The sequence below is a fragment of the Diospyros lotus genome, chromosome 14 (genome assembly GCF_014633365.1).
Source record: "Diospyros lotus cultivar Yz01 chromosome 14, ASM1463336v1, whole genome shotgun sequence".
Classification (NCBI taxonomy): Eukaryota; Viridiplantae; Streptophyta; class Magnoliopsida; order Ericales; family Ebenaceae; genus Diospyros; species Diospyros lotus.
Window position 1 is genome coordinate 21649744 of NC_068351.1, and position 19439 is coordinate 21669182.

The following is a 19439-nucleotide window of genomic DNA, read 5'->3' on the forward strand; positions in this document are numbered from 1 at the left end:
CAAAACAAAATAATCATTCCTCCTCGTTTGACTGATCCCCAAATCCAAACATTAATCCATTCAATTAATCCTCCTCCAATGGATTTTTGGCAAAGAGCTCGAAGCTTCGCTGGGGAAGCCTCCAAGCGATCCCAGGAGGTGACGGTGGAAGCCGCGAAGCGCTCACAAGAATTCACGATCAGCTCCTCGTCCAAGCTCGCTGAAATCGTCTTGTTGGCGTCGAAGCGCTCAAAGGAGATCGCAACGGAGGCGTCCAAACGTGCCAAGGAGGAGGTGCTCAAGCGAGCCGATCAAATTACTCAGATTCCTGCCGCGGCCCTCTCATCCATCGTAGAGGGCTCATTGTCGCCGAGGGTCGAGGAAGTCAACGCCACTGCGGATCTCGAGAAGTTTGGGGTTACAGATGAGTTGAGGGAGCTTGCGAAGCGCATGAGCGTCAATACCTTCCGAGATTTTCCGTTGGAAGGTGAGTTTTGTTTGGATTTTCATCCTTTTGTTTGGTTTCTGGGGAATTTTGTTGGTACGTAAAGAACACTGCATTTGGAAAGACAAATCTTCATCTGTTTCTATGGGCTTTAGATATGCATATATGCGCAAATAATTTACATGCATCTGATTTCCTCCTGTGAGGAATGTTAATTTGGCTGTATTGAATGGAGATTGAGATTTTGTGTCTCTGTAAAAGGTGGTGAGTGGGATGATGGAATAGCAATGCCATCTGTTTACGGGGGGAGGGTTAACGGTTATTGGAAAAATGTGGGGAAATACAACAGAGCTGCTAATCGTGATAGGTTTACATACGTAACACTCCACAAACACAGAGGACATAATAACAACCACCACCACCACCACCCCAGACACAGAGACCCTACACCAAACTGGCGGATTTAAACGTGAGCTCCCCTGGACTGAAACCCAGGGCAACTCACAACAAAAATTAAAATTTTAAGGTAAAAGTCTAGTCCAGTCCCACTCACCCCACCCTAAAATGCTAGATCTGTCCCTAAACAACTAGAATACCACCCACCAAGGATTAGGAGATATATTTTACACTACACGTGCACTCTATCCCCACCTTTCTAGGGAAAGCTTCAAGCTCACGAGCATCCCAATTACATTTCATATTGATGAGGAGAACGCCTTCGGTCCCATAATTACGCCAAGACGGATACCTAGTGGCGGTCAAAAGATACATGGCAGACAAGCATCGCCACGTCAATCGGATAAGCACTCAGTAAAGAAATCTCCGAGACCTCAGGAACAGGCTAACCCACCGAAGGTCACGGAGGCAACAGCTATCCCGAACTCCTCGGAGACGGATATTATCGCGAAATCTTTATCGGGAAAGTTCCGAAGAAGGCGGAAGGGAGATCCCGAAGATCCCTCCATGATCCCTATCCCGAGAAAAGGTAAGAGAAAAAGGTGAGAGATTCTTCTTATCCTTTTCTGAGAGATATAGTTTAAAAGGGACAATTAATCCTAGATCAAGGACTAACTTAATCATCGGAGATTGACCGGGGGAGCAAGCCCCCGTCTCCATTGCAGGTACCTTCGGAGAGGCAAGAAGGGAGTGTGCGGCTACTACTTCAGAAAATCTATCATCAATTGGCGCCCACCGTGGGGCCGACATTCTTCTCTTCTATCTCTCCAGTGCAGCAGACAACCTTGCCTTTTTTCTCTACCTTGAATGGCAACCAGAAGACAGCCGTCTAGGGCCGTGGAGAGCAACCCCATTCCAGAGCCGAGTCAGCAGAATCCTCCCCGAAGCCCGCCGGGGAGAGCTCGGAGTCTGGAGGGCCCTCCACCTCCCCCCGATCGGATAGCACTCCTGGAGGGTCAAGTGCAGTGATTGACGGAGTTACTCATGGGTTTTCTAGATCGCCAGCATCAGCAAGCCCAGCATTCTCGGGCGGAAGAAAGGCGCGAGCCCCCAAGAGAAGAGGAGTCCTATCGACGGGATGAGAATCCGCAGAGGCCGGGACAAGATGATGGTCATGGCGAGGCGGCCGAGTCTCTTGACTTGTCGTTTGTGCAGCAGCGGCAGGAAAGAAGATTGCAGCAGTTAGAGGAGGAAATGGCTGCCCTAAAGCTAAAGACCGGAGAAGCTCAGGGACCAAGGATAAATCAGCCCCTTAGCCCAGAGATCATGGTGGCCATACCACCGGAGCGTCTCCGTATCCCAGCCATTAAGCGTTACGCAGGGACCTCTGACCCGATGGATCACCTTGATCTCTTTACCTCGCATATGATGGTACAGGACGCCTCAGACGTGATGTGGTGTAGGGTTTTCTTGGCCACCTTGGAGGGGCATGCACGGGCTTGGTATTCAAATCCGGCTCATCATTTCATCGTAAGTTTTGCGCAACTTCGAGGCAGCAGGGTGTTTTTCCCACTCAATAAGCTCTGCGCCGACGGGATTAAACCTCCCAGAACCAATTATCGCCATGGCAAAGAGCTAGAAGAAAGAGAGGCAGAAGAAGTGGAAAACGCTTGCCGGCACAAGAAAAGCTAAAACTGAAGGAAAGTCGTGCGGAAAGAGAAGTAGAGGGACTGAGGAGTTCCCATTTTAAAAGTTCAAACTGCGGGAATAAGAGACCAAAGGGCGAGCAATAATGAGCATTGATCACCCCGCACTGATAGAGCTCGAAAGACGAAAAGGCCTCGGACAACGCATAGGGAAGGGATACCGCCGTCAAAACCAATCGATTTTCGCGTCCGCCAGACACGCAAAAAAAAAAAAGAAGAAAGGAAAAGAAGAAGTTAGATGGAAGAGCCTCAGGAGCTTTACTACTCCTCGAGCCCTTCAAGCCGAAGAGCTCAAGGAGTGGGGGGGGCAAGTGATGAGGAGAACTCCCTCGGTCCCATAATTACGCCAAGACGGATACCTAGTGGCGGTCAAAAGATACATGGCAGACAAGCATCGCCACGCCAATCAGATACCTCAGGAACAGGCTAACCCACCGAAGGTCACGGAAGCAACAGCTATCCTGAACTCCTCGGAGACGGATATTATCGCGAAATCTTTATCGGGAACGTTCCGAAGAAGGCGGAAGGGAGATCCCGAAGATCCCTCCATGATCCCTATCCCGAGAAAAGGTAAGAGAAAAAGGTGGGAGATTCTTCTTATCCTTTTCTGAGAGATATAGTTTAAAAGGGACAATTAATCCCAGATCAAGGACTAACTAAATCATCGGAGATCGACCGGGGGAGCAAGCCCCCGTCTCCATTACAGGTACCTTCGGAGAGGCAAGAAGAGAGCGTGCGGCTACCACTTCAGAAAATCTATCATCACATATGAATGTGAACCACATGCCAACAAGTTTTTGTTTTACATAATTGACAAAAATTTTGTCCTTTATAATTGGCGAAATTAATCTGCCAAAGTGAGTTTTTATTTGCCTCTTTTTATAAGACTAATAATAACGAGAGCATCTGATTTAATGTTAAACTTACTCTGAACTTTCTCCTCTATCCATGAACTCACTTCCCTTAAAATAAAAGATTCCCTCTTACCCCAAGGGAGAGCCTTGTTTAGGATTGTTTTTGCTCCTACGAATTCACCATCCTGATCTAGACCAACCATCCAGGCCACTTGATAAAAGTTCTCCTTGTAACACCCCCTCCCCCAAGCTACCTTATTCTCGAGATAACCTAGAAGAGAGCACGCTATGGATCATGAAAGGATCAATAACCAGCCACAAACATACATACATGAGGCGATCGCTACCAAACTCACATCAATATAACAAACCTTAAGGATTACAAGCACAACTCTATTTAGGTTACATAAAACAAAATAAGTTCTATACAACCACAACATCAGCTCCCAAGATCTTTGACGAGATAGTAGACCCGTGCGCACATATTTCTACCCATCTTTCTTGCTCGACTCCTCACTCGCTATTTGGTTGCCTTTGCCTGGAATGGTGGAGAGTACAAAGTGAGCTACAAAGCTCAGAAAGTATAAGAAATAGGAAGGAAAAAACATGACAGACAAAAATTTTATACAGGTGTGGTTAGCGATATCCAATAAGCATATAGATGTGGATAATAGATTATAACTCAGGAACCATACACCCACCCATAATGATAATGTCATGCATAACACACATAAAAGCCGGTAAACACATAACTGACCAGTGGCCTCACATAGCAATATAAAATGCCTCACAATACATATCGGTTTGTAGCTGATACCTGCAATCAGAGAAGCTGTGATACCTGGTGGACCATAGGTCCTATCTCATATACTCAGCTATAGCCATACATATAAATATCATCTCGCCCAGGATCGTCACCTCTGGGTGAACTCCTCAGTCGTCACTACAGGAGCGTAACCCCAATCAGGCTAGTGCCTACTGGTTTTGGGGGATATATCCCGGCAGTACACAACCGCAATGCGCATCAACTCTCATTCCTTCCATGCAAATGCAATGCAACAAGTAAGTGGCCACACTTAATGCTCATGCCACAGTAATCATCCGTGCTCCATGAGAACGCATGTAAAGTTCAATGTTCACACGCAACAACATGCCCATGATGCACAAATATCACACTATCGAAACATGCCATGTCAGAGGTTAACGTGCTCAACTTAAAATTATTCATATTCCATAATCACGGCCATCACTATGTGTAAATCACAACAAAAGATGGAACACATGATATCTAGGCCTCAAGAACAAAACATGGTACTTTTTTGGGCGTTCAAGGCAGTAGCATGGCATGATGAAAAAGGGACAAACCCCTTATGCCAATAACTTCAACAAAATCACCATTCCTTAGAAATAATGGCAAAGAACAAACCTCACATGGTTGTTAAAGACATCCCCAAACTCAGACAATAAAACCCCAATCAAACCTTCAACCCGTATTTAAACTTAAGAACAAGAAATATTCCAAGAAGAAGGAAGAGTAGAGATAAACTTGCCTTCTTAAGCCTTTTATGTTGCTTAATAGTGGCTAGATACTCTTTGGACAGTAGGGTGTAGCTCACTGTTGAAGAAAAGGAAGAGGGTTTGAAGAGATACAGAGTATTACGATCAAGAGAGAAAGAGTGCTCTGTTCTAGTGAGATTTTCCTTACAAATTCTTTCTTTTATAATTTCTCAATAAGTCATGTTTTTCCTTTCATTTATTTTCCTAAATTCCTTTATTATTTCCCAATCCAGAATCTTCTACATGTTTCCTAAGTCAATGGCGGTTCAGGTGATATATATATGTGTGTGTGTGTGTGTTTGAATCACTGAGGGAGACATTCGAATATAGCTTAAGGCATCCGAATGCTATGTATATATATATATATATTCGTATTCGCAGAGACATTTAGACATCAGATTTAACAAATGTGAGACCTATTCGGATGCTACAGTGGCCTCATTCGGTTGGAAGGGTGGCTATTCGGATAGAAGGGTTTCATTTGCTAAAAAGTGAATTTTTGGCAATTTTGACACCTTTTCAAATTTTGGACATAACTCTCTCGTCCAAACTCTAATTGAGGTGATTCAAGATGCTATGAAACGAAAAGAGAAATATCTACAACTTTTATGTTTTGATTTTTGAGAGATTCAGACCCTATCTTGGTCAAAATTGGGGTTTAATGCAAAAACTGCTCAAAGGCTTCATAAGCCATTCAGATAACTTAGCTCCTATCCAAATGCCACTCACACAAATTCAAAGAAGTCATCCGAATAAGCTATTGTAGCATCCGGATGACACTCATAGTCCTTAACTAAATATCAATTTTTGCTTCTCCTATCCGGATAATAAGCAATCTATTCGAATAGGTGACCCAAAAACTCATAAGACCATCTAAATACCTCAAATTCTATCCGAATAAGACCCAAAACTCATATGAATGTTCTTCAACCTTCACTCTTAAATCTCAATTAGTATTTTTTTTTTCCTAAGTCCTTCAAAACACTAACATACGTACTTATTCACACCACACTAAATCCCAAGCTTACTTAACAAATAATTTTATCTACGAAACACAAAATAATATCAAGTTATTTATTAATATTGGCCCCCATCTTCAAGTCATTACACTCCTACAGAACTAGCATTTTTGTTTATTTTAAGGTCATCTAATGGTAGTCTATTCTAGTGCTCAGACATTTTACTATTCGGTTTAAAAGTTGTGTGACTTATTTCGTCACTTGATAACAACTCATTGAATGGCAAATTGGGTGGGGGAAGGGGTTGGTCCCTAAACAAAAATTCTAGTTTTGTAGGAGAATAATTTAAGAAGTGTTGTTAATTTGTTGGAAAAGTATTTTTAAAATATTATCTAATTTAAATAGGATTAAAATTAGAAAATATTATCTTTTGCATTAATATATTAGAATTGTTCTCCCAACCCTTTTACTTATTCTTCTCTATTTATTCTTCATTTTCTCATTTGTTTTTATCATGTGATAATTGTGACTCAAAATTCAAATTCATCTGAGATTAGGACTCCTAATTTAATCATGATTAAGATTCCGAATTTGACTGTGATTGGAATTTATCTTAAATTGAAGACTTATCTTCTTGGCTTATCTTCTGATTAGAATATAATTTCTTGCGTACATCTATAGATAAGTGTTAGGCCTATAAAAATGTGCCCAATACACTAAAATTATTATAGTAATATCATCTTAGAAATATTTTGGTAGTAGATATATTACTATAGTAGTATCAATATCATCATAGTGATATTTTATTCTTTCTGTTCGTGGTTTTCCCAATTTGGGTTTTTCACATTCAATTCTGTGTTTGGTTTGTATGTTTAATGGTTTGATTGTTATTTGTTATTTGTTATCAATCCAAAATCATAACAAACTAGCATCAGAGCTGTTTGATGAAACCATAAGCTTTTGATAGATCTTAGCCGTTGGATTTGCAACTTTTCATCATCTATGGTTTCTAGTTGCCTAGCCGCCACCTTTAACTATCGTCGCCTCTGTCACCATTAACTGCCACCTTCTCACCTAATGTCACCACCACCACCGATCATTACAGACACTGTTTCAACATCTTTTCAGTCACCTGCCCACCTTGTCAGATGCCCTTCGACTATTCGTCTTCCACGACTATCGACCCTCCTTTAACAAAACATCGATGACTCCTTCTTTCCCTACGATTCTACAACTTCACCTTTTATCCTCTATTAACCACCACCTCCTTCAACATCATCCATCACCACCGTTGACCCTCTTTGATGAGAATCATGGAGGGCCGACTAACAAACAAGCAATCAGATCAGTTAATCCAGTCAACCGTGTCAAACTTGAATGGATATTAATTCATTTTTTACTAGGATTCTTGTTTAGCAAGTTATTTACTTATTTCTTATGTAATTTAGGATTGGGTTAGTTTTATTATTCCAACTTGTAGTTGGATTAGGTTAGTTTTGTTATTCCAACTTGTAGTTGGATTGGGTTCTTTTGTTATTATTACTTATATTTGGATTGGCCTAACTAAAACCCATTAGATTTAGGATTTAGTTTATGACTAGGTTTAGGATTTTTATTAGTTTTCAAGTAGAATTAGAATTTAATTATTTTTTTCTATTTAAAGGTTTTTCCATTGAAAACATTAGAGGGGAGGAGATTATGAATTGAATTTGAGAGATTTCTCTTTTTCTATCTTGTTCTTCAATGAACAAAATTTTGAACTTATAAAATGATTGATTTCTTTGTGGCGTTCAAGACATGAACTTATAAAAGATCTGGGCAGTCTTTGTGGTGTTCAACAACACAATTCTTGGTTCTTGTTTTTTCATATCAACGGGTTTAGATTTTAATATAATATAGGTTCTTGGTTCGTGAATCAACGAGTCAAGAATTCTTTGCCTTATATCCGATTTTGGCTTTTCTAGGGTTCTTTCCAATCTTTTGTGGGTGCCTTTGGCTTCATTCCATCGCAGGTTCACATCAATTGGTATTAGAGCTCCGGATTACGTATCACTATAGCCATCGACCTATACCTCGATAGCCTTGCCTTCAGCTTCTCTGATTGCTTGTCATTATCGATAGAATTCGAACCTCCGCCTTGTCGTCCGATCGCTAATGGTTCTCAATGTTGTAGCTGATCTTCAAGATTCACCCAGATCTATCCACCAAGATCCATTCACCCATTTCAGATCTGGTTAACACAAACCTGACCCATTAGACTAGATTTAACCCTCTAGATCTATCCAACCCAAATTTGTCCTGATTTGATGCCTAGATCCACTATCCTATTCCATTTTCTATTAAACTTTTATTTATCGATCTTTTTGCATTATTTGGGGTTATTTGATCTTTGTAATAGCTATCTTAAAATATGATATTCTATTGTTGGACTAGAATATTAGATTTTCTCTATTGTAAGTTAAGATACGTGTAATTTTGGCATAAATCGATTTAGATAATGCACTTTTAGCCTTTGATAAAATGCCAAAATCATGGAGTATTGAAGAAAAACAACATAAGGATCGTAAGCCCTTATCTGAGATACATCTGCATTTATCGAATCAAATTTTGCAGGGTGTTTTGAAAGAAAAAACTGTTGCTACTCTATGGTTGAAATTGGAATAGTTGTGTATGACTAAAAACTTGACCAGTAAATTGCATCCAAAACAAAGGTTATATTCTCATCGAATGACATAAAATATGTCTATTAAAATCCATTTAATAGCTTCTAAGGAAATTGTTTCTGATTTGGAAAGCATGGAGGTTAAATATGATGATGAAGATTTGGGCTTAATTTTGTTATGTTCTCTATCGGCTTCATATTCAGCTTTTAAATACACCATACTCTATAGTTATGACACTCTCACCTTAGATGAAGTTTATGATACTTTGTTCTCAAAAAAGAAAATTGATAATCAATTTTTGAAAAATTTAGAAAATCAAGGAAAGGGTTTGTTGATTAGAGGGAGAACACAAAATAGAAATTTTGCTTGCAAAGGAAAAAGTAGATCCAAGTTTAGAAATAAAGACAAAATCTGTAATTATTGTAAAAAGAAAGACATAAAAAAAAAGAGGGTTTTAAACTGTAGAACAAACTTAAGAGATAAGAATTTGATTAGAAAGAAAAACGACCAAAGAGTTTAGGTGAAACTAATGATGTTGAAGATAACAGTAGTAATGGGGAACTTATAGTTGTAAGTAATGAAATTACCAAGCCTTGTGACGATTGGATCCTTGACACAACATGAACGTTTCATATGCCTCCTAATATCCTTGAATATATTGAAAAGTATATCGAGCAATATTTGATTGACAAAGCTATTTTTTATTAAAGGCAGCGAAGAAGCTTTAAAAGAATATTTGAATAAAGATTCAAAAAGGCATATACTTAGTTTAACAAAAGGCTTATGTACTTAGTCTATTTTCAAAGAGCTTTTATAGAGGAAAGCTTTGAAATATATATATATATATATGGGGACCTGAAGTTCTCTAATTTAAAGAAAGATATTTTTGTAAGCTTCATACTCCTTGAGCAACCAAAACTAATATTTAGCTGATTTAAAAGATTTATAAATATATGAGTATGAGGTTTTCCAATATATAATATATAGGAGGTTATAAAATGTTTTTGGAAATCATAATAGTAATTACTTGAAAATCATCAATAAACCAATTTTACTAAAAATATTTTTTTAATATTATTTTCTCCATAAATCAAAATAAAAATTTCTCAACAATCTCGTGTATCTCAAGTTCTCACCCTAGCATCTGGTAACAAAGGATAGGAAAAGAGGGAAGTTGAGGCCATAATATATAGGACCGTACCCAATCATGGAATGAATCGAGCTGTTGACATATCATTTGGCACTTTTAATAAGTTTGTCTAACATTCACAACGTCTTTAACATGTCACAACTATAGAAGCACATATATTAGAGCCCGCGCATGAGGTTTGTGTGGAGATGATTTGACTTAGAGATAATTTGACTTATCTAAAGTCACCCGAGCGAATCTTAGATCACCGCGAGTAAGTTCTAAAGAACAAGGTGATCTTGTTAGTCAATATTCAGAGAAACCATCCAAATGAAGAAGTGACATGGAAGCTCAAGGATGCCATTAAGAAATATGTCATCACTTGTTTAAGGAGATGGAAGTGGAGTGGCAAGACTTGATATACTCGTCCAAAATGGTATGGTATTTTTGACTTGTTAATGAAATTGAGTGTTTAGACCAACTAATAGTCCACATTGTTTATTGAAGGCTACAAGTATAAATTGAGAAAAATTTTGAGGATAAAATTTCTTTAAGAAGGGTTGGCTGTAATACACCCTAATTTACTTTAGAATATTTGGAGACTTAAGAAAATAAATTCGAGTTCAATTTAGAGAAAAAAATTATTTAGCCATGTGAAAGGGTCAAATGACTTAAATATATATATATATATATACATAAGGCATATATATAATTAATTTATATATATAGTTAGACCCTACTAGGAAACTTCAGGACTAAGCACTTTCCACCATGGCAAAAGCTTAAACTATTAGCAGAAACGCAACTCTTTATCCCTATCCACACTATGGGTACAACCTTCTCTCCAGGCCTCACAAACTGGCAGTCCCAAGAAGCAATTGTTGGGGAATGGGCTATGGACTAATAATCCCCCCTTCCAGAAGGGCATTGGGTCATGGGTTATAGATCACCAAAACCCCTCATTCCCTCAGAGCTGCCCCGAATGAGACTCGAACCTATGACTTACTCTGATATCAGTTGGACCCCACCAGGAAACTTCAGGACTGAGCACTTACCACCGTTCCAAAAGCTTAAGCTGTTAGTAGAGGTGCAACTCTTTATCCTTATCCACACTATGGGTGCAATCTTCCCAGGCCTCACAAACAGGCAACCCTATGAAGCAGTTATTGGGGCATGGGCTATGAACCAACATATATAAGGTGCCCAATGGGTTGGCCTGTGCCAGCCCACCAGGCCACCTTGAGGGGGTCAAGTCCCCCATGGCCCCAAGCAACAAGCATTTGGCCCCTAGCAACCCCCTTTGCACCCTTAGGGATGGCTTGGAAGCTATCTCCCATGGATCCCATTGACCCTTTTCCTCTTTTTCCATTCTTACATCTGCATATAGGTGTATTTCACAATAAATGTAGCTTTAAAAAATAGAAATAAAAGATAAATATTTCACATTAATTGGCTCCTTTATGAGGAAAATTAGAGATCTTATAAATTGAGGGATGGTCTCCCATTTGAGGGAGCTAAAAAAAAATGTGAGAGAGGAGAAAACAATAGAAAAGAATACAAATGGAAGGAAGGAAGAGAGAAAACTAGTGAAGGAAAGAAGAAGTTTGTTATCAAGGTAACAATGAGAGGTTGGGAAACTAGGAAGAGTGAACTAGATCTTCCCCAAAGAAACACTGCAAGGTGAATTTTCCTGACCCACAAGCTCTTACTTCATGGCCTTTTCATGTTGTATGAGAAATTTGTTATGAAAACGTATTGTGTTTGGCTTTTCATTTGCATCCATGATCATATATGGCCAAGGAGAAGGAAGTCCTTGAAAGCTTTACTATATTTTTATGGCATGGCATGTCTTGTAGATGCTATACATGTTTTTATGTGACGCCCTAGAAGCATATATAGGCTTTATTTTGATGATATCAAGCGTATTAAACATGACAAGCTCGTTGTATAAACTTAGCTCTCATTTAAAGTATGTTATTTTATTTTAGTGAAATATAGACAAACTTTAACATTCATATCTTTAGTTGTAGTGACTTCGATATTTATTCTAAGGATTTTTAAGGATTTCGGGTTAGGACACCTGAAAAGTGTTTCTTTTTTTTTAAAAAAAACTCAGTATTACAAAATGATTTAAAAATTTGGACTCCTTAATGTGAGTTATGAATTAAACTCAATTCAATTAATGAAAATGAACGCACACATGAAAACCATGCCTTGATAAACTAAACTAAGCGCAATAATTTAAGTGGAAAGACAAAGCCATTAGAGATAAGAGAATAATCTCTAATGAATTTAGAGAAAACATATAATAAAAATGAAAGGTTAAGCGAATGAAGGTTTTGAAAGCAAGATGTAAATCATAAGGGTTAGTGAAAGGCCTTTATGAAAAATGTTTTCAAAAAAGATAATAAAAATCCAAATTATGACATGGAAATACACTCTAAAGAGGAGGATTTAGGGAAAATGCCATTTGTTTTCAAAAATCAACAATGTATTGATCTTGTATTGTGGCTTTCTCAATGCCACACTCAAGTCTTTTATCAAATCGCCAAAAGGGGCAATACTTGCCAATTACCATTAGCACTTGATTAAAGTCTGACATTCAACTTTATCTAGGTAACATGATTTCCTAGATATCATGCTCAACCATCATAATCATCAATCTCATCTGGCCCCAGAGCAAGGTGACATAATCATTATCGTTGCTTTTTAAGCACTTGATGATGTCTTATCACTCCTACAATGTAAAACATTAATAACTCATCTTTGCTCACTCCATCAATGCTAGAGGCAACCACTCATATGAGTGAGTTAATCAAAACCTAGTAGCATGTGTATATGCTTTAGTGTCATAGTGTTCATACATGCATTCATAATCACAAGATTTAAAAGAAATGACATATGCTTATCATTGAGAAAATGGTAAAACCCTACTACGTTATTTTAGAAGATAAAACAAATAATAAAAGATAATCATATACTAAAATGAAAACACATTAAGTAATCCTACACACGCCCAGTCTAGCAATATGGGTCCTGAAGGTGTCAAAAGGAATGGCTTTGGTTAACGAATCAACTATCATGTTTTCTATAAGAATATGAGTTAGAACAATTTCTTTATTTGTGACTACCTCTCATATGTAATTTTGCTTGATGTCTATATGTTTTCTCTTGTTACAATATTTGAGATCTTTTAACATATCCTAGGACGGCTTTGCTATCATAATAAACTATGATAGGTGCCTTAACAATAGTAGAGATATCCAAGCTCTTGAAGAATCTCTTCAACCAAATGACCTCTTGAGCAACTACAGGTCATGCTACAAACTCTACCTCCATGGTGGATAATGTAACACATGATTGCTTCTTGCTACTTCATGTAATGGCACCACCCCCTAGCAAGAAGACATATCATGAGGTAGACTTCTATTGGATTCAAGTCACCTTCCTAGTCTGTATCACTATAACCAGTTAACCACAAGTCTAAACCTTCAAAGGTGATCATGTAGTCTGTGGTCCCACAAAGATAGCTAAATTTTTTTTTTACTGCCTTCTAGTGTTCCAAACTAGGGATACTTTTAAACCTGTTGACTAACCCAATTGCAAAGCTAATGTCTAGTCGAGTACACAACATAATGTACATCAAACGCCCAATAACACTCGCATAAGGTACCCAATCCATGTCCTCTTGTTCATTTGGAGTCTTCAAGCTTAGATTGGTGCTCAAGATATGATCCTTTGTTATTGGAGTGTCCATGGGTTTACTATTGTGCATCCAAAATCATTCTAAAATCTTTTTAATCTATGTTTCTTCGAATAAACGAAGGAGATTGCTAGAACAATCTCTTAGGATGTTCACATCGAGCACAAAATTGGCTTCACCCATGTCTTTCATTTCAAACATTAAAGAAAGTCATTTCTAACAGCAACAAACATCTTCAAATTATTACTAGCTAATAATATGTTATCTACATTAATGACAATATTACAAAATTCCCACTACACCTCTTGGCTTATACACAATGATCTTCTTTAATCATCTTAAGCCTATTCGAGGGAATGGCTTGGTGAAATTGAAGATATCATTATCTAGATGATTGTTTCAAGTCATAAATAGACCTTTTGAGCTTACATACTTTACAATCTTGGCATTTGGCTATGAAACTTTAAATTTATCCATATAGATTTTTTCATCTAATTCTCCATTGAGAAACTCCATCTTAACATATCCATCTAATGGAGTTCCAAGTTTAGTTAAGCTACAATGGCTAATATTAAGCGATCTCCATTGAGAAACTCCATCTTAACATATCCACCTAATGGAGTTCCAAGTTTAGTTAAGCTACAATGGCTAATATTAAGCGAATTGAGGCAAACCTAACAACAAGTGAAAAAGTTTCCTTGTAATGTATACCCTTAACTTGAAGTCTTATATTTATCTATGGATTCATATGCTTTTCTTTTAATCTCGAGAACCCATTTGTTTCCAATGTTTTTTTCTATTTAGTAAGACGTCTACCAAATCCCAAACTTGGTTTCTCCTCATAGACTCCATTTCATCTTCTATGCCAATCACCCATTTGTTGGTAAAGATTGATAAAGTAGTAATTTGTTAGTTCTTATGCCCTTCATCATCCAATAGAGTGCATATTAGTGTTTCCCCCCTTAATCATAAAACAATAACGAGGTACTCGATATCTTGCACTTCTGTACAAAGTAGGACCATCTGAACCCTCTGTGTTTCCTCAGTCTGCTATGCTCCCATACTATAACACATTCTCACTTTGAGTGAGGTTGCTCCCATTATCCAATGTAGGTAGATCAAGATTAAGGAATTTTCCATCTTCTCTCCCAAGTGGATTTAGTGCGCTCATTAGAGGTTCATCTATCTCATAGCATTCAAATTAACCTTGATTTATTTCACCTTTTCCAGGGAAATCGTCCTCAATGAAATCCATATATTTGGATTTTATCTCAATCAGTTTACCATCAACGTATTCAACAATAAACACATAACCATTTGATGTTTAAAAATAGTGAACAAAGATACATTTATTCGCTCTAGGGCCTAATTTTCCATGTTAATAGGAAGAATTATGGACATAGTGTTGTCGAACACTTATTCCTAGTCCATAATTCAAAATGAGGGGCAGTGATCGATTTTGTAGACACTCAGTTAAGTATGTAGCTTGTAATTATTAGCCATCACCCCAATAACATATTTAGAGATTTTCTTACGCCACCATTAACCTACCCCTTTCAAGTAAAGTCCTATTCCTTCTCTCTTCTACACTATTTTGTTACGAAGTTCTCAACATAGCTAGTTTCCTTACTTATTCCTTTTCATCACAAAAATTTTTCAACTTATGTGATAAGTATTCTTGCTCATGATTAGTTTGGAGAGCCTTTACTCTCAAGTTCAACTGATTCTCAATCGAAGTTAAAAATCATCTAAAGCAATCTACTGCTTTGAACTTTTGGGAGATCAAGTAAACTATTCCATAGCATGTATAATCATCAATAAAAGTGATGAAATATGAACTACTATTATGTGCCTTAACATTCATGGGTCCAAAAATGTCATAATGGATTAGCCTTAAAGGTGTGGATGCTCTTTGTGCTCTTCCAATTAGCTTCCTAATTGACTTACCCATTAGGCAATGTTCATAAATGGACAATTCCACTTTAACGTGTAGGCCCAATAGAGCTTTTCTAGCTAACCTTTTCATGAGATCTAGCATGCCATTTGATATTTTAACTCACAATATCATCATGTGAAGTCAAACAAAAAAACATTGTAATTAGTATTAAAATGAGGATTCGCAACATCCAACATAATCAAACCATTAGAAATCAAACAACACCTATAAAAAGACGTCTTGTGAAAAATTTTAATGGAATCTCAAGATAAGATAAATCTATAGCCTAATTTAAGAAAAAATGACTATTGAGAACAAATTTCACCTAATTCTTGGAGAATAAAGAATGTCATGAAGAACTAATGTGCGACTATCTCGCAACTTTAGCTGGTCGGTACTAGTTCCTAGCACCTCTTTATTGGTGTTATTCCCCATGTATATTCTTTGTCCTCTCAAAAGCCAGTGATACACCACATACCTCAACGATCTGTCACTATGTGGCTTGTTGCTCCTATATCTACAATCTAACCATGGAGAGAATGGTTGACAAATACATTTGTACGAACAAAATTAGATGTATGAGAGATCGGGTCAAGGAGTACCTTTTCTTTCTTTAGCTCATGCAGTCACTAGTAAATTGCCCTAGCTTACCACAATTACAAGTGTTCCTTGCTTTCCTTTCACCTCAACCACACTTCCCCCCACAGTGCTTAGTTGTCTTATGCTTCTTGGACCAAGTCATTTTCCTTATCCTTTAGGGCCTTTCTTCCCAAATTGCTTTCTCTTTGGCCTAGATGTCTTATATGATTTTGAGTATGCAAGAAAAGCGTGATTGTCTTTTGCTTCTAGGCGCTTATCTTCAAGCTCAAGGTGTCGAGACACACCTTTAAAAGTTTTAATGTTCTTTTCATGCATTAACATGAGCTTTATTTGATCTCAAGAGTATAAAAGAGATCAAATGACAACTAAGACCTGTTGCTCATCAGTGAGATTATTTCTAGTAGTCTTTAGATCACAAATCATATTTGACATCGTTCTTAAATGCTCACGCATGGTCACATCTACAAGCAATTTTTATGTGACAAATTTAAGGGGAAACCTTGCTCGCAATCTCATGGTTTTTGTACCACCAAAGTTTGCTTTCAAAGTAATCCACATGTCTTTTGTTATTTTATATTCTTTGTACTCTCCAATTAGATCATTATGCATGCTGCTTAACATCGTAAAGTGCATGCAACTATCATTCTTATACCAAGCTTGATAAGTTAAGAGTTTTGTCTGATATATTAGAGATTTTTAGTCTGGCTTAGCCATATTGTTAGTCAAAGTTTCTAGAACACCTTATTCTTCTAACAAGTATGGGATTTCAATGTCATATATTATAATTGTTTTCATCTAATTTCTCTCTCTTGTCAATTCAATGTATAATTATGCTCAACAATTAAAATTTATTACACCCTAGTATGTTTCTTTAAATTCGACACTTTTATTTCAAATTTTTATAACATTTATAATAAATATCAAAATTATTCTGAATACATATACCTTATAACATACTAAGATAGCACTATAATTTTTAGAATTAATTATGTTATCTATTTATTTTATTTATTTTCTTCACCCCTAAAAATTATGTCCTTATCTTTTATTTTATTTTATTTAATGTGCTTTGTCCAATGAATTAATTAAAGCCCAAGCCAGCTAAAAAAATCCTTGGTCTAAATCCTTTAAACAAAAATTAGCCCAAAAGGCCTTGGCCCAAAAATAAAACCCAAAATGGATTTGGTTTTAACCTAACCTAGGAAACCTAGCCCAACAGAGAAGAAAGAAAGAAAAGAAAAGTGCCCAGCCAAGAAGAGAACCCGTTCATCTTCTTCTTCTTCCATCTATAACAGAAGTGGCTGCTCCTCCACCCACTGTTTTTGATTTCGACATTCGAGGGCGACCTTATCGTCGTCAATCCGTCGCTAGATCTGGCGGTCGACTCTGCTTCTGCCTATTCCTGTTGCCGTCGAGCGCTAGGAACGTAGAAGACAAAGTGTCTTTTGCCTCCATTGCCGCCTTATCCCATCACTGTCAAGCGCTAGGAACGGAGAAGACGACTAGTCTTCTGCCTTCATTATCGCCTCCACCTTCACCTTATCCCACCACTGTTAATTAAGCTCCAAGAACGAAGATTCACGGTAAAGATGGCGATTTGATGTTGTGCACCGGAGAATAGGAAGACAAAGGGTTGGGGTTGCAGCGGCTATCTGTCACGCAAGCCACTCGAGTTTAGCCGTCGTCGTCGTTGGATCTGCAAGTCACCGTGGCTAAAACACTGCCTGCCTCGAGAAAGATAAAGGATCACCAGATCTACAACTCACTACCACCGCAGTCGGTGTTTTTGGCGAACGACTCAAACTATTTGTAGAAGAAGATATTTGTATATTTATATATAGAAAAATGTTACTTTTCCCGAGGATAACCGAAGGTGTCAAATAACAAAAATATCCTCATCTAATTTGTAGATTTACCATCCCTGTCATTGGCCGCCTCTTCTCTCCTTTGCCATGGTCGCCTCATACAAGCTCTCCCTTGCCTCGTCACACCTCATCACACCCCATGTTGCCGCTGATTGTCAAGAGCCGAAGCATCCTTTACTCGCCCCGCTGTAGCGCCTCGCGTGATCGCCGCTACATCCTGACATCATCATGCGTTGACGACCGCTACACCATCTTATCACCTCGTTGTTGTTGCCTTTGGATGAAGCCCAAGCTTCTCCCATTCGTGACAACTTGATAATCGATGCTGAAGTGCGATCAGACTTCATCATTGATGAAGTTTGATTCGGTCTTCGGGCCTGTCATCATGTCGGTACAAGTAGCATTGTCCTTATATATATACACGTATTTTTCTATTTAACACCATAGATGAGGTTTTTATGAAGAATAAAAAATTAAAAAAAATCATAAAGACACTTCCGCTGACAAATTATGGTTGAAAAATAATAAAAAAATCAACTATAAAATTGCCTCCAACATCAAGACACAAGCAAGAGACTCTGATAGAAATGTAAATAATATTAGACATGTATAATAGAAAAATATATTATTTACATATCTTAGTAGTTTCAAGATCAGACTTGTAGTATGACCTTCTAAGCGTTTTATAATAGTAAATATTCAATGCTCACAGTACATGGCTATTATCATAACAATCACAAACAAACATAGTATAAATTGCATAGAACTCGATTCCCAAGTAACTATAAAGAGAGAGAAACTTGCATTTTCAATCGTGTCTAAACTTGTGGGAGGAAATACCTATTTAAAAGTAAATGGTGATAAAGAATAAGATAAATTATATCTCTAATATAATAAGATAACTCACATCTCTCAATTATCTTAGACAAGAGAGATGACTAGATGATTTATCTATTATTTATTTATCTTATATAAAAATAAGATAACCATCATCTATAAATAATTAAGTCTAAACGCAATTATATTTCTAACATTCATATAGGAGAGTAAACCATTAATTATATGCGAGTAAAGATGGTGGATGTTTCCTTTTTGTTAATTAGAAAGGCTTGCTCAAGGACCATCATCTTTTACCTAGTGCACAAGGCTCCTACTTAAATTAAGGTATGGTGGACGTTTCCCTTTTGTTAATTAGAAAGGCTTGCTCAAGGACCATCATCTTTTACCTAGTGCACAAGGCTCCTACTTAAATTAAGGTTCAGGACTCCATGAAAGGTACATCATACACACTTGTGTGTGTTCTTATATGTATTCCATGTAATTAATAGGAAACCTGTAATGTATTAGCTAATACTTCAGTCCTATCATATTGAGGATTACTTGTTTTTATTTTTATTTTAATGAATTTTACCAATAACTTGACAATCATTTGATCATGAACGCACAAATATGGAATCAATAATAGTCAACAAATTTTCATACCATTGAATGGCTACATATATATATAATTTTCACTAGGGTTAACTAAATGAGACACCATTGCAATTTTGGTGGAGCAAAATGTACTTAAATTACTATAATCCTATCCTTTATTACCACATATCCTTTTACTTATTGTCTTTTTTTTTTTTTATAAGTCACAGGCTT

The 19439-nt window shown here is 37.4% G+C and overlaps 1 protein-coding gene across 1 annotated transcript; it reads left to right on the plus strand.

The window, feature by feature from the left end:
- LOC127790938 (uncharacterized) lies at positions 1-1849 on the plus strand. The gene is made up of 3 exons (XM_052320671.1): positions 1-520; positions 686-791; positions 1699-1849. Exons 1-3 carry the CDS (start codon positions 79-81, stop codon positions 1847-1849), a joined length of 699 nt encoding a protein of 232 aa, XP_052176631.1. The 5' UTR covers positions 1-78.
- The last annotated feature ends 17590 nt before the right edge of the window (positions 1850-19439 follow it).